The sequence below is a fragment of the Peromyscus leucopus genome, chromosome 19 (assembly GCF_004664715.2).
Source record: "Peromyscus leucopus breed LL Stock chromosome 19, UCI_PerLeu_2.1, whole genome shotgun sequence".
NCBI classification, from domain to species: Eukaryota; Metazoa; Chordata; class Mammalia; order Rodentia; family Cricetidae; genus Peromyscus; species Peromyscus leucopus.
In genome coordinates this window covers 1,302,703-1,318,087 of record NC_051079.1, presented here as the reverse complement: position 1 = coordinate 1,318,087, position 15,385 = coordinate 1,302,703, and the positions used below count along the sequence as shown (strand labels likewise).

Here is a 15,385-nt window from a genome sequence, read left to right as displayed (position 1 = left end):
TCATTTGATCAGATATAACCTGCCAAAAAGGGAAACTCCACAGTGTCAGGGTTGGGCAGGGTTTTGTTTTTGTCTTTCCAGGAGAATAAAAGCATCCAACTAAAGACTCTGAAGACCACTGGACAAATAAGACATCTAAAGAAGAATGAAACAGAGAAAATGTCCAAAGAAACTGGCTTAATAGTATAGTACATTTGCAACAGAAAAAAAAATGTCATAAATCAGCCTGGTGGTGGTGGTGGTGGTGCACACCTTTAATCTCAGCACTTGGGAGGCAGAGACAGGCAGGTGGATCTCTGTGAGTTCAAGGCCAGCCTGGTCTACAGAGTGAGTTCCAGGAAAGGCTCCAAAGCTACACAGAGAAACCCTGTCTCAAAATTTTTTTTCATAAATCTTCCCAAATGTTTGTTTCTGCTGTTCTCTACAGACATATAAGGCAAATGACCTTTTTGTAATCCCAACTCAATTAAAATTTAAAGCTGATTTTGGAGTTAGAGCATGTTTCTCTCCTTCTCTAAACCCAAGCATGCTTGTTAAAGAAAAATCTAAAGTCTCTGTCTCATGTCAGAAGAACCATGTGATAGGGGACAGAAGAAAAACCAAAATTAAGGGACTATTCTATTGTCACTAATGTCATAATTCCTTGGTTTTATTTAGACTTTTTAAAACTTTTCTTAAATTAGAAATATTATCTCAAAATTTATAAGATTAATATATATGCATGTATATTTAAACTTTCTGTCATGATATTAATGGTCATATAGTGTACTAATTCTAGAAATAAGCTTCATCTAGCTTCCTGTAGGTGACTTCAGACTTGAGTCTGAAGCAGATATTAGGAATTAAGCTCTTACATATCCTGGGTGTATTTAATAGATTGTAGTCCTTTAACCTCTCTGAAATCTGCTGCATATGACATTTAAAATGTTCAAGTTTTCTGCAGTGAATGGTGACCATTCCTAGCAGCAACATTTGAAGTCTCCAAAAGGAGGATGGGGCCCGACAATGATGATTCCACTTGGATTGTTTAATACCACTAAGCTGATAAACACCAAAGATCAGCTTTGGACTACAAACTGCTCAGGAAAATTTCAAGGCAGTAAGCTAAGATGGTCCAACATCATAGTTAAGCTAGCCAGAACTTCAGATAAGCCTTGCACTTTCCCACCACACCAAAACTGGGCATCTCTCCTAGGACTTGATCTTTATCTCAATTTTTTTCAGGGTCCCCAAAGATGCCATCACCCCCAGACAACAGGAAGTAACTTGAAGAGCATGATGTCCACATTCCCAAGAGGTGAGGTGGGTGGTTTGAGGTCATTCAATGGATGTTTGTTATCATTCAGGAGGCTTGGTTACAAGTTGTTATTGGTCATGGTCAGGGAGGAAACTAAGCAAAGGATTTTAAACTCGGGGATCTTGTTCTGAAAAGAAAAGTGGGGATATAGAAATGATAGGATAAAAAGGCAGATTACTGAATCTACTCTTAAGCTAAAAAAAAGCAACTGCTAGTCTCAAATATTTTATATTGGTATGGATTTTTATATATTGATACAAAAGTTATATATTGATATAAGGTTACTTTTGTTATATTGTATATATGTTTTTATTCTTGTTTAAGGTATTGTACCTTAAATTTAAAAGCTCGTTTAAAAAATGTAATGTAAGGCCGCCGGCTTCCTCCCAGCTCCACGGCGACCGAGGGCTACGAAGAAGGCCCCGACGCGGAGGAGCGCTTTCTGTTCCCGGAGTACGTCCCGGAGCAGGACCCCGAGGGACAGCTGAGAGAGCTGCGGCAATTGCAGCAGCGGCAGCAGAATGAGGAGCGACGGAGGTTGCAGCGGCGGGAGGAGCGGCTTCAGCAGAAGCTGCGGGCTGGCCTCCGGACTCTGCAGGTCCCCGAACTTCCAGACGCCACCGTGCCGCCGCCCAGCGGCATCTACTGCTCGGGCTGCGGGGCCGAGCTGCACTGCCAGCACCCGGGCCTGCCCGGCTACCTGCCGGAGGACAAGTTCCACGGTGCGACCCAGGCGATCGGCGGCCCGGCGCGGACCGTGTGCCAACGCTGCTGGCTGCTGGTGCATCACCGGCGTGCCCTGCGCCTGCAGGTGAGTCGCGAGCAGTATCTGGAGCTAGTGAGCGCGGCGCTGCGGCAGCCGGGGCCCGCTCTGGTGCTCTATATGGTGGACCTGCTCGACCTGCCGGACGCCTTGCTGCCCGACCTGCCCAAGCTGGTGGGCCCCAAGCAGGTCTTCGTGCTGGGGAACAAAGTGGACCTGCTGCCCCAGGACGCGCCCGGCTACTTGCAGCGGCTGCGGCAGCGGCTGTGGGACGACTGCATCCGCGCCGGGCTCGTGGTGGCCCCTGGCCACCGAGGACCACAGTACCCTACCGGGGATGAGCCTCGGGACGAGAAGAAGAATCCGAATCCGTCGACCAGGTCCGGCACCGTGGTCAAGGACGTGCGGCTGATCAGCGCCAAGACCGGCTATGGAGTTGAAGAACTGATCTCTGCCCTTCAGCGCTCCTGGCGCTACCGCGGCGACGTCTACCTGGTGGGCACCACGAACGCCGGCAAGTCCACTCTCTTTAACACGCTCTTGGAGTCTGATTACTGCACCGCCAAGGGTTCCGAAGCCATCGACAGGGCCACCATCTCCCCCTGGCCAGGTACTACATTAAACCTCTTGAAGTTTCCTATTTGCAACCCAACACCTTACAGGATGTTCAGAAGACAAAAAAGGCTTAAAGAGGAGGCAACCAAAGCTGAAGAAGATCTTAGTGAACAAGAACAAAGTCAGCTCAACCAACTGAAAAAGCACGGTTACGTAGTAGGAAGAGTTGGGAGAACATTCTGGCACTCCACAGAACAGAAGGAAGAAGTTCCCTTTGAGTTTGATGCCGACTCCTTGGCCTTTGACATGGGAGATGAACCTGTTGTGGCTGGGCGCCAACATACCAGACAAGTAGAACTGACCCCAGGAGACGTGAAAGACGCCCACTGGTTTTACGACACCCCAGGGATTACAAAAGAAAACTGTATTTTAAATCTTCTAACAGAGAAAGAAGTAGATGTTGTTTTGCCAACACATTCTATTGTACCAAGAACCTTTATTCTCAAACCAAGAATGGTTCTATTTTTGGGTGCTATAGCCCGAATAGATTTCCTACAGGGAGATCAGCCAGCTTGGTTTACAGTTGTGGCTTCCAACTTCCTTCCTGTTCACATCACTTCTTTGGACAAGGCAGATGCTCTGTATGAGAAGCATGCGGGCCACGAGTTACTGCTGGTTCCAATGGGTGGAAAAGAGCGAATGGCCGAGTTCCCTCCCCTCGTGGCTAAAGACATTACCCTACGAGGAGGCGAAGAGTCCGGAGCAGTGGCTGACATCAAGTTCTCCTCTGCAGGCTGGGTTGCGGTAACTCCTTACTCTAAGGGCACACTGCATCTCCGAGGATACACGCCGGAAGGAACTGTTCTGACTCTCCAGCCCCCTGTCTTGCCTTATATCGTTCATGTCAAAGGACAGCGCATCAAGAAAAGCGTGGCCTATAAAACCAAGAAGCCTTCGTCCCTGATATACAATCTGGTGAAGAAAGCTAGATAAGTGAGGCAGACCTGGATTCACACTGGATAGTAACAATATTGAAATATGTTGAAATCTGTATTAAATATAAAAATAGTAGACAGAAATACCTATCATTTTTAAAGATCTTAAAAGTGAACTTTTTAAACTATTTGAGGCTATGCTTATTGATAATATACTGTTTATAAGGCCGGGGGGGGGTGGCGCACACCTTTAATCCCAGCACTTGGGAGGCAGAGGCAAGTGGATCTCTGTGAGTTCGAGGCCAGCCTGGGCTACCAAGTGAGATCCAGGAAAAAGCGCAAAGCTACACAGAAAAACCCTGTCTCGAAAAACAAAAAAAAAAGAAAGATAATATACTGTTTATAAATAAAAGTTATTTTTTTCTTGAGGATACAAAAAAAAATGTAATGTAAGTTCTAGTCCTAGAAATATATTTAGGATAATAAAGAAAGATTAGCAGTCATCTATAACAATAAAACTTATAGTCACATTAGGTATGCTTTCAAGGGCAAACAGATATATTTTAAATAGATTGATGGTCTTCAAATACTTCAGAGACCTACAGAATTATGGACTTTAAAATGCTTTAATAACATAAGGCTTTTCATGACAGTGAAACACATCTGCTCCTGGCAGCATCAATTTGCTTCAAAAAAGTATTATGGGCATCGAAGAACCTCCATGTGGAGTTTGCTTTCATCATGGAAAAGTTAGCCACTGGGCAAGAAACTGCTCTTATCTCGACTGCTGACAACATGCTCTCTAAATTGGACAAACAGGACACAAAAGAAGGCAGCTGTCGAACTCTGCCAAGACAAGGTAGGACAGTCCTTCAAAATTTCCCGCTTCACAGAAAAGTCTGTCAGATATTCTAGGCCTGTAGTCCAAAGATGGATGCCCCAGCATTGCAGAGGAACCTTGGGTGATGATGGTCCAGGAAGCCAGATGTCTCTGTTGTTTCTATAATTTTGCAAGTTGTTTGCTCTGCACTCTTGTTTACTCAGGTAATACTGTATCCTTCTTGGGTCTCTGATGCGATTGACAATAGTTATAGGTACAGTTTTCCTTAGTTATGATAGAAAGTAAATTAGGTACAAAACTTTGGACTCACCAAGAGAGGATAGACAATGGAGTATTTTCTCTGAATTTGCCTAGTACACATGGATTGGACATCATGAATGTAATTCTTTCTTGATTATTGTTCTTTTTTTTCCAGAGCTGAGGACCGAACCCAGGGCCTTGTGCTTGCTAGGCAAGTGCTCTACCACTAAGCTAAATCCCCCACCCCAATAATTGTTCTTATTGTATATAGTTTTACTATGTTAGAGTTAAAATCTTTTCTATTTAGACAAAATGGGGGAAATGTTGCAGGAGATTTGTTTGTATTGTTGTTTTGAGATCACCAATGGGATTAAACCTTGATTCAGAGGGTAGAGTCCATGTTCAGATGGCCTGAATAAATCATAAAGTTTTCTGGCCAACTCTGAGGAAGATGGAGAAACTCAGAGAGAAATAAGGAGGGGCTCAGAAAGATTCACGGGGCTTTTCTATCTGAGAGGGTAGAAAGGAGGGCAGTGGATATTAATACCCTAATATCTAACCCCTGAGCTTTATTCATTAATAAAACAAAAGATTCCACAATTTCTCAGAATTCTGGGGATAGAAGCAAGAGGATCAGAAATTCAAACTCATCTATGGCTACTTACGTTCAAAGCCAGCCTTGGCTATATAAGACCCTGTCTCAAAAAATAATAAAAATTGGTCAGCCAAGATTATGTAGTAAGACCCTGTCTCAAAAAAGAGAGGGGGAGAGAGAATGAGAATATAAAGAAGATAGAGGGAAGGAAGGAAAGAAAAAGCAGTCAGCTTTATATATACCATAATCAAATCAATTGTGGTAGATTTGAGAATAGAATTCAGTGTTGGAGCCCTTGCCTAACATGCACAGGGTCCTAGATTTGATCCCCACACTGAAAGTGAAGTACTAGAAGGAAATAAATCCTGTTAGATAAAAGCCACTTGAAAGAGATCCTGTTGCTCCCTTGTCTCTCCTCTTTCCCTCACTTCAACACAGGAGGACTCAGAAACTGCCTAACCGGTACTACATGTGGAATAGAAGCAATAAGTGGAGATCTAAGAAACAGCAGCCATCTTTTCTGATAAGTGTTTCCAACTCATGTGCTAAAAGGAGAGGACAAATGTCACTTTAAACCAAATTTGAAATAAAAATGTTTATGGTGAGCTCTAAATGACACGTCAACAATGTGTCAGGGTTTCATGCCACTCAGGCTGACCTCAAATCCCAGGTCAAACGGTCCTCCTTCCAAATAGTTGGGATCACAGGTGCACACTGCTGGATCCAGCCACAAGTGCTTATTTTCAAAGCATGTATTAGAATCTTGGACTAGAAACAGCAGAAAAATGGAAAAAGATGACAACCGAAAGGCCTAGATAACATAATAACAAAGAAGTCTTTGCAGGCCTTGAAAAGAGTTCAAGTAACTTCTGACAGCACAAATCAGAAAACAGCAACAGTTTGAAGAGCTAGCGGATCCATGGGAACTCTGCAGACAGCTTCAGCAGAGAGGGCTAGTTCCTGACCCCATCTGTCTCGGTCTGGACCCCGGGAAGTCTAGTGGGTCTGTTGTCCGTTACAGGCATTAAATGCTACATTCTGGCTGTGTGTCCCTGAAATTTTCCTATCTTAAAATTTACCTCCTAATGTGATAACTTGAAAAAAATAATTTAGAGAAAAGAAGAGAAAGCAGAGACTTCCAGGAGATGGTTAGGTCAGGGGCTTTAAAGCCTCATAAATGGAGTCAGGTCTGTACAGAACTTGCTTGAGCCAGGTGTAGTGACAGATACCTTCAATTCCTGCTCTGCAGAGGCAGAGGCAGATGTTCTGAGTTTAAGCAACAGCCTGGTCTGCATAGCAAATTCCAGGCCAGTCAGAGTTGCCTAGTGAGCTGGAGGATGGGGAGGAGGGCTGTGAGATGCTGCCTTGTGGACGTGATGTGGCTATTTCATTCATGAACTGACCACAGTCATGATGACCTGAGCGTGATCAAGCCAGGCAACATTCTCGCATGGACGGGGAGGGGCTTCATGAAGCCTCTGTCCTCCCTGAGCAGCTACTACAGTTCCTGGAGGGGCAGGAATCATTTTTCTTCAGTGGTAGAACCATTGGTAAGTTGTCCATGCTTCAGCCAATGACCCACAACCACACTCATGTAAACACCCTTAATTAAACTCAGTGGGTAATAGCAATAATAGTAACATAACGTGAAGGCTGGAGAGGGATTTGGTGAGTAGGAGAGAGACTAACTAGGGGTGAATATAATAAAAATAAATTATATGTGTGTATGAAATTGTTAAAGAATAAATAATTTTTCTTTTTTTGCTTTTTTTTTGTTGTTGTTGTTGTAGTTTTTTGTTTTTTGAGACAGATTTTCTCTGTGTAGTCCTGACTGTCCTGGAACTCACTCTGTAAACCAGTTTGGCCTCGAACTCAGAGATCCACCTGCCTCTGCCTCCCGAGTGCTGGGATTAAAGATGTGAGCCACCAGTTGTTTCTGTGGCGGTCAGAGGAGTAGGGCCACAGTCATAGGCACAGCTGCCCTTGGGGGGAGGGGGGAGCGTAGGTCTCAGTCCACATCACCTGATCTCAGAAGGCACTGAGGAAAGTTCAGGTCCCGGGAGAGGGATTGCAGAAGGAGCCACTCAAGATCCCCACACTGAAGATGCTGCAGGTGTCCAAGGCAACTTAGATCCACATCTCCTTCCCCTTCTTGACTGAAAGAAAGAAGAGATTGAGAGAAGAAAGAAACTAAAGAAATAAAGAGCAAAGAATGTCATACCACTGAGGAAAATCTGGAGGGTAAGACAGAGGAAGAACTAGAACTGATTAAATTAATGGGATTTGTCTCTTTTGACTCCACAAGAGGGAAGAAAGTAGATGGCTCTGTAAATGCCTATGCCATAAATGTGTCTCAGAAGAGGAAATACAGGCAGTACATGAATTGAAAAGGCGAATTCAACAGACCTCTGGATTTTATTGCAGGAGACTTGAGGTGTTGGAGGATTTCCCCCTCATCTGGGTCAGAAAGTAGTTTATATTTTGTATTTAATACACCTCCAAACAGGATCTTGGCTGTTCCTTCTTGTAAAGTAAGGAGGTCTTGTTCAGGAACCGCAGTGTACACCTTTCCCCAGGAGGGAGGTGACACTTTTTAAGTGGTGGCCCTGCGGTGGCTGCAGCCGTTTGTCTTGTTCCTTTGAACCTGTGTGTCCTTTCTTCTTGGGTGCTTGTTAGGAGTTCTTAAAAACTGAAAGTAACTTAGATGTGAGTTTCTCTAATAAAACTGTATTTCTACCCATTTTATATTAAAAAAAAAAAGCCAGGTGGCAGTGGTGCATGCCTTTAATCCCAGCACTCGGGAGGCTGAGCCAGGTAGATCTCTGTGAGTTCAAGGCCAGCCTGGTCTACAGAGCGAGATCCAGGAGAGCCAAGGCTACACAGAGAAACCCTGTCTCGAGAAAAAAAAAAAAAAAAAAAAAAAAAAAAAAAAAAAAGTGTGTGCCACCACTGCCCAGCAAGAATAAATAATTTTTAAAAGAAGCTTAAGGGAGCCTTTTTGCCTCTTTGCCATGTTAAAATACAGCAAGAGACACTAATCGTATGCTGAATCTGTTGGTGTCATTTTAATGCTTGCTATTTGGAGGCCCCGTCTTACTACTTAGCCTTGTGGAATGGCTAATCTTGATTGTCAACTTGACAGGATCACCTAGGAGACACACCTAGGTAAGAAGACCTACTTAGCACAGGCCAGCACTTGGAGAGCTGGAGTCCTAAACTGAAGAGTAAATCCTTTACCTCTGTCTCCTGACCGCAGATGGCAGTGGGACCAGCTGTCTCACATGCCTTTCCCATGCTTCCTCACAGTGACGCTCTGTACTATGAAACTGTACCTTACAACTCTGAGCTAAACCACACCTTGAATGTTTCTGCCAGATAGTCTGTCATAGCGGTGAGAAAGAAAATACAGAAAGTGAGTACCAAGAATGTATCCATTGCTGTGGTAAACCTACATGGTTCACAGGCTCTTGGAACTGGTTTGCAAGAAGAATGTTTGGAACTTCAGGCGAGGGAAGCCCTAGAATGCATATGTAGAACTTAACAGCCCTTCCTGGGAATTTAGAAAACCAGAATGCCAAAAGTAATACAGACAAAGGAAGCCTGGCTCATGAGACTTCAGAGGAGAACAAAGACCGGTGGGAAGTGGGGCATATGCATGATATTCTGGCAAACAATCTGGCTTCACTCTGCCTGTGTCCTAAGAACTTGAGTTGAATTCAAAAGCAGTGAACTAATTTCCTTGGTTCAAGATAGGATAGAGTTCAGGTTCTGGGCATGGTTAATGCTCACGGCTATGTCCAGGTCTGCTGTGAGAAGCAACAAATGGAGCAGAAAAATACGGAAAGTGTGCAAGTAGTGAGAAAAAGATCACGAGGAAGAAGCAGTTGTGTTAAAGAGATGAGCACCGTTTAAAAAAAATACCCACTCTGCCTTGAGACAATAGAACAGTCCCCTGAGGGAAAGACCCCATCCATCAAAGGGTCCAACTTATAAAAAGGCAGACATTTGAAAACAGAGAACCTAAACTGAGAACAATGCTACAATGGTCCCCTGCTTGAAAGCAACTGCCTAAGTAAGTCTTTCCTCAAGTTCAGCTACCAAGGCACACAGAGACCACTGCAGCTGTGTTGGAAGTGGTCAGACTCCATCTGCACAGGCAGAACCTAATGGCACTGTCCACATGGTGCTCACTGCAGTCTGAGTAAGATGTCCCCATAGTCTCAGGCATTTGAACACCTAGTCCCCAGGTGATGGTGCTGTTAGGAGAGGTTTAAGTGTGTCCTTGCCAGAGGACTACATCATTGCGGGTGGACTTTAAGAGTTTAAGACTCAGCCAGTAGTGGTGGCACAGAGAAGGCTACCCAGAGAAACCTTGTCTCGAAAAACAAAAACAAGCAAACAAACAAAAAAGAGTTAAGGTTTATACCATTCCCAGTTCTCTCCCTCTGCTTCCTGTTTACTGTTCAAGATGTGTGCCCTTGGCTTCCTGTACCAGCCATCAGTTCTGCCACAATGGACTCTTACCCATCTGGAACTGTAAACACAAATAAACCTTTCCATCTACAAGTTGCCTTGGTCATGATGTTTTATCATAGCAACAGAACAGTAACTGATACAGTGCAGGTTTTATAGGCCTGTAGGAATGCAAATGTGACAGCATCATGGAGGCCTGTACCAAGGTTCAAAAAGTCACCAAGGTCAAGCAGCATGTATCAGGGTCTGATTCCCTGCAAACAAACTCTGAACAGACATGTGATAAAGCTAGGAAGGTGAACCCTAAGTGGCTATAGAGCCCCAGGATATTGAAGATGCCATGGCCATGGGATATCTGCTAAGATAATTTGCAGACACGGGATAGAGCTACCCCAAGACAGAGGCTGTGTGTGCTGTGGGCAGCAGAACTTGCCAGGTCAGTTCTCCAAGCCCAGCATCCCAGATGATGCTCCTATAAGCCCTAGATGGCAGATATAGAGCTTCAGCGTTCGGTGTTTTCCCTGCTATACTTTCATGTTACTTCGGTCAGTCTGTCTTTGCTATACCCCATTTCTCTCCTCGCAATGGGAGTATTTCTCTGGTGCCGCTCCACATTGCAACTTTGACATTATAGGGTTTCACGCTTGAGTTTGTCGATGTCTCAAGAGAGTCTGACTATTTTTTGTTTGGTTTTTGTTGTTGTTGTTGTTTTTCAAGACAAAGTTTCTCTGTGTAACAACCCTGGCTGTCCTGGGACTTGCTCTGTAGACCAGGTTGGCCTCAACCTCAGAGATCCACCGCCTCTGCCTCCTGAGTGCTGGGATTGAAGGTGTGCACCGCCATGCTCAGCTGAGACACTACTCTTATGCTTTTAAAAACTGTTGGAACTATCTAGATTTGGGGACTTTTAGAGATGGACATGAATGCTGCATTATGAAATTAACATGAGTCTTTAGGGGCCATGAGTCTTGAGTGAGATGTTATACTCTTTAAATGTTTGGGTGTCAGGTTGACAAAGGGAGAATTTAGGATCATTAATCTTGATTGTAGACTTTACAAAATATAGAACCACCTAAGAGATGAACATCTGGAAGTGCCTGTGAGAACGTTTCCAGAGAGGTGCAGCTGAGGAGGGAGAATATACCTGAATATGGGCAGCACCATTCCATGGGCTCTACCCTGAATAAAGAAGAGAGTGGACTAAATACCAGCCCCTCCCCTCTCTCTCCTTTCAATGTCCCTCGCCCCTCCCCGCTCCTTTCTCTGAATCCTGACTCTAGGTGCCAGCTACCTCCCATGCCACCCATGTCTTTTCCACCATGGTGAACTATACTCTCAACTATACTGTGAATTGGAATAGATTCTTTTTTCCTTAAGTTACCTTCTCAGGAATTTTGTCACAATAATAAGTAACTAGCCAGGCAATGGTGGTGCACACCTTTAATCCCAGCATTTCGGAGGCAGAGGCAGGTGTTCCAGGACAACCTGGTCCACAGGATGAGTTCCAAGACAGCCAGGGCTGTAACACAGAGAAATCCTGTCTCAGGAAAAAAAAAGTAACTAATACACATTGGCTGACCTGGAACTTGCTATGTAAACCAGGCTGGCCTCAAACTTGCAGCTCTCCTCTTGCTTCTGCCTCCCAAATTGGAATTACAGAGCTGCACCACTATGCCTGGCCTCTGTGGTATCTTCTTCTTGGACTTCACAGCTTCTAGTATTTCAGTAATAAATTTCCATTGATTATGAATTGCATAACAGCCTGGCAGTGGTGGTGCATGCCTTTAATCCCAGCACTCAGGAGGCAGAGGCAGGTGAATCTCTCTGAGTACAAGGCTAGCCTGGTCTACAAAGCAAGTTCCAGAACAGCCAGGAATACACAGAGAAACCCTGTCTCAAAAAACAAAGCAAACAGCAACAACAAAAATTGCATAACAAAGTTGTTTTTTTTTTTCATAGCAACACAAGTAGACTAAGATACCATCTCCTTCACAAATGAGGCCCCAATTTTGTTGAGGGAAGCTACGTGCCCAACTAAAGACTGACATTTCCAAAATCCCATAAGGTGTCTTGAGGTCACTCCTTAAGGAGGTGACAGTTCCTTCTATCACTTGCCCTTTCTACCTGCCTGCAATACAATAGAAGGGGCCAAGAGAGTCACAAAAGTGACCACAAGACTAACATTAAGCAATGAAAAACAGCATCTTGGGACACTGAAGACATCCTTTGAGTTGCTGCCGACACCCTATATCATTACCTGCCTTCACGTGAAAGAAAAAAACCTTGTCTTGTTCAACCCCCCTTTGTAATCTGTCCATGATACTATACTATTCTTTCAAGATGTCTAGCTATTATTTAGAAGGTGATAACTACATGGAAGCATGTGATTAGGAATAGATTTATGAGACTGGGCAGACTTGAACTTGTTTAATTCATAAGAAACAGCCTGGGGAACGAGGGAGAAAAACAAATAGATGAAGTGCCAGATAATGGAAGATGACTGATAAGACTATACTAATTTCCATTGCTGCTTTATAAACCACCACAGTTACAGTGATTTCACACTTGTTTATTGTCTCTCAGCCTCTCTGAGTCAAGACTCCAGACACAGTTACTAGATCCTCTGCTCAGAGTCTCACAAAGCAGGAGTCTAGTTTGAAGTCCGAAGTCCTCTTCCGAGCTCACAGTTGCTTCCAGAATGCACTGACTTGCAGCTTTAGAGCTCATGGCAGCTGCTTCCAGGCCAGGGGTCAAGCCGCTGATCTCAGGTCTTCTTTTAAAGGACTCAACTGGTTAGATCAGTCTGCCCAAGATAATCTTCCTTTTGATAACACAAAGTCAACTGACTAGAGACCTTAATTACACCTGCAACATCCTTTACCTTTGTCATATGAAGCAGTAGTCATCATATTCACATATCCTGACCCCTCACCAAGGGGAGGGGATGGAACAGAACTGTGTATGTGGGGGAATACATTATGATTAAGTGTATTAGTGATTAAATGGTGAACGATTAAAATGAGAGCGACCCCCACAGGTTCATAGGTTTGGATACGTGGTCCCCAATGGTGGAATCGTCAAGAACCCACGCTATTCCCAGTGTGCCTCTTTCGGCCCACTGTTTAGATGTCAGGATGTAAGCTCTCAAATGTTCCTGCCACCATGCTTTCTTGTTCCATCATCACAGACTCCAACCCTCTAAACCAGCGATTCTCAACCCCCTTGGGGGTTGCATATCAGATACCTACATTACAATTCATAACAGTAGCAAAATTACAGTTATGAAGTAACAACAAAATCATTTTAGGACTGGAATCACCACAACATAAAATATTAAAGGGCCACAGCGTTAGGAATGTTGAGAATCAGTGATCTAAACCATAAGGCCGATTAAATGCAGCTTTTACAGGTTGCCTTGATCATGCTATTTCATCACAGCAATAGAAAAGTAACTAAGACTCCTTGTGTGGGTGGGACTTAGAATTCTGCTCACCACAGTGATTTTTGAAGGGAAGATGCTCCCTCTACCTGGGTTGCAGTTCCTATTCACTCCCCCTCAGGACCATATATTCTCAGGCACATAGTGTGACTTAAGTGAGTTGCCTTGCTTAAGAATGGTATGGCATGGCATACCTATTACTCCACAAGTCAGGAGGCAAAGGCAGAGGTATTGTGAAAGTCCAAGTCTGCCTGATCTACATACCGATTCCAGGCCAGTAGAGCTACATAGCAAGATCCTGTCTCAAACCACCAAAAGAAGAAGGAAGGAGGGAGAGAGGGACAGAGGAAGGGAAGGAAGGAGGGAGGGAGGAGGGAGAAAGGGAGGGAGGGAGGAGAGAGAAAGGGAGGGAGGGAGGAGGGAGAAAGGGAGGGAGGGAGGAGAGAGAAAGGGAGGGAGGGAGGAGGGAGAAAGGGAGGGAGGGAGGAGGGAGAAAGGGAGGGAGGGAGGAGGGAGAAAGGGAGGGAGGGAGGGAGGGAGAGACAGAGAAAGGTGGGAAGGAGGGAGGGATCATTTTAGCAATCTTTACAGCATTTCACATGACTACTCTGTTCTCATCTTTGGTTACACTTCCTTGTAGATATTTTAAGTATTAACAGGACAGAATGTTTTCCCAGATGTCAAAAATACCAAAAATATTTCTCTTTCCAACTCCATATGATCAGAAAGTTGCTTCTTGGGCCAGCCAGATGGTTCAGTGGGTAAAGGGGCTTATGCCAAGCCTGATGACCTGAGTTCAATCCCTAAAACCACTTCATGATGGAAAAAGCAAAATGACTCCCACAGTGGTCTTCTTACTGCCACACTGGTACTGTTGCGCGCGCGCACACACACACACACACACACACACACACACACACACTCACTCACCAGGGAGCACCTTCCTACACACTCACACACATACCACATACACACACCAGGAAGCTCATTCCTACACACTCACACATACCACACACACACACACACACACACACACACACACACACACACACGAGAGTCCATTCATTCATACACATAAATGATAATCATACTTTTTTAGAAGTTGCTTCTTGGTGAGATGGTCTCAGCAGTAGAGAAAGGCATTTGCTCGGTGACTTGGGCTCCATCCCCAGAACCCATGTGAAGGTGAACTGAGAGAACTGACTCCACCCAAGTGTCCTCAGACCTCCACGTGCACGTAAACACAACACCAATCACACATATACACATAACAACAGTAATTTTTAAGAGAAAACTGCTTCTTTGCATGAAGTGGAAATAGAGGAATTAAGCTGTAGTTCTGATATCTTTGTCTCAGTCATTACATTTATAACCAGTGTCCGTCTGTCTTCCTTCCCTTCCCCCCTCCTTCCTTCCTTCCCTGTCTCATAAAAAGTAGGTCCTTGGCTTTTTCCTGGGGAAGGAACATCATTCTGTGCCTCTCTGTTTGTCTGTCTCTCCTCCCCACTCCCCTGTTGGGTTATTAGTCTGTAAATTAATCCTCTCCACACAAAGGTATTCCCAAAAGATGCAGTCACCTTGGAGGAAGCAGGGATAATTTTTCTCTCTATTATGGATACAGCTTGGCTCCTACACTCTGAATCTAATAAACACAAATTAAAGTTGAGGGAAGCCATGCACACATGTGTACTCAAGACTACAGAGATGAGTATGAATAATAAACTGAAGTGAGGTCCAAGGCCACAGACTCATCTGACCCTTGACGACTCTGAGCATCTTTGATAAGTCTTCTGGGCCAAATAGACGCCCTTTCTTTCCAATCCAAGTTGCTTTTGCTTTTTTATCTTTTTTTTTTTTTTTTTTTTTTTTTGGTTTTTTGTGACAGGGTTTCTCTGTGTAGTTTTGGTGCCTGTCCTGGATCTCGCTCTGTAGCCCAGGCTGGCCTCAAACATAGAGATCCACTTGGCTCTGCCTCCCGAGTGCTGGGATCAAAGGTGTGCACTGCCATCTGGTTTTGCTTTCTTACATCAGTCAGCTCCCCTGCCCTCAGGTATAGGTCCTCGCTTTCTGCCTTGTTTCACACATGAGTGCCAGACAGGCTGGGTGGTGAGCTCCATCTGTCCCACCATAGAAGTGCTTGGATTACACACGTGTGCTACCGTGTCTGGCTTGACACGGGTTCTGGGGAGTCTGAATTCAGCTCTTCACCCCTGTATGGCCAGCACTTTACCCAGTGAGCATTCTCCC

At 44.6% G+C, this 15,385-nt stretch overlaps 1 protein-coding gene across 1 annotated transcript; it reads left to right on the top strand.

Moving 5' to 3' along the window:
- The first annotated feature begins 1,278 nt into the window (after window positions 1-1,278).
- On the top strand, window positions 1,279-3,738 carry LOC114698181 (nitric oxide-associated protein 1-like). Its single transcript, XM_028876713.1, has 2 exons — window positions 1,279-1,297; window positions 1,669-3,738. The coding sequence occupies exons 1-2, from the start codon at window positions 1,279-1,281 to the stop codon at window positions 3,606-3,608; spliced, it is 1,959 nt and encodes a 652-aa protein (XP_028732546.1). The 3' UTR covers window positions 3,609-3,738.
- The last annotated feature ends 11,647 nt before the right edge of the window (window positions 3,739-15,385 follow it).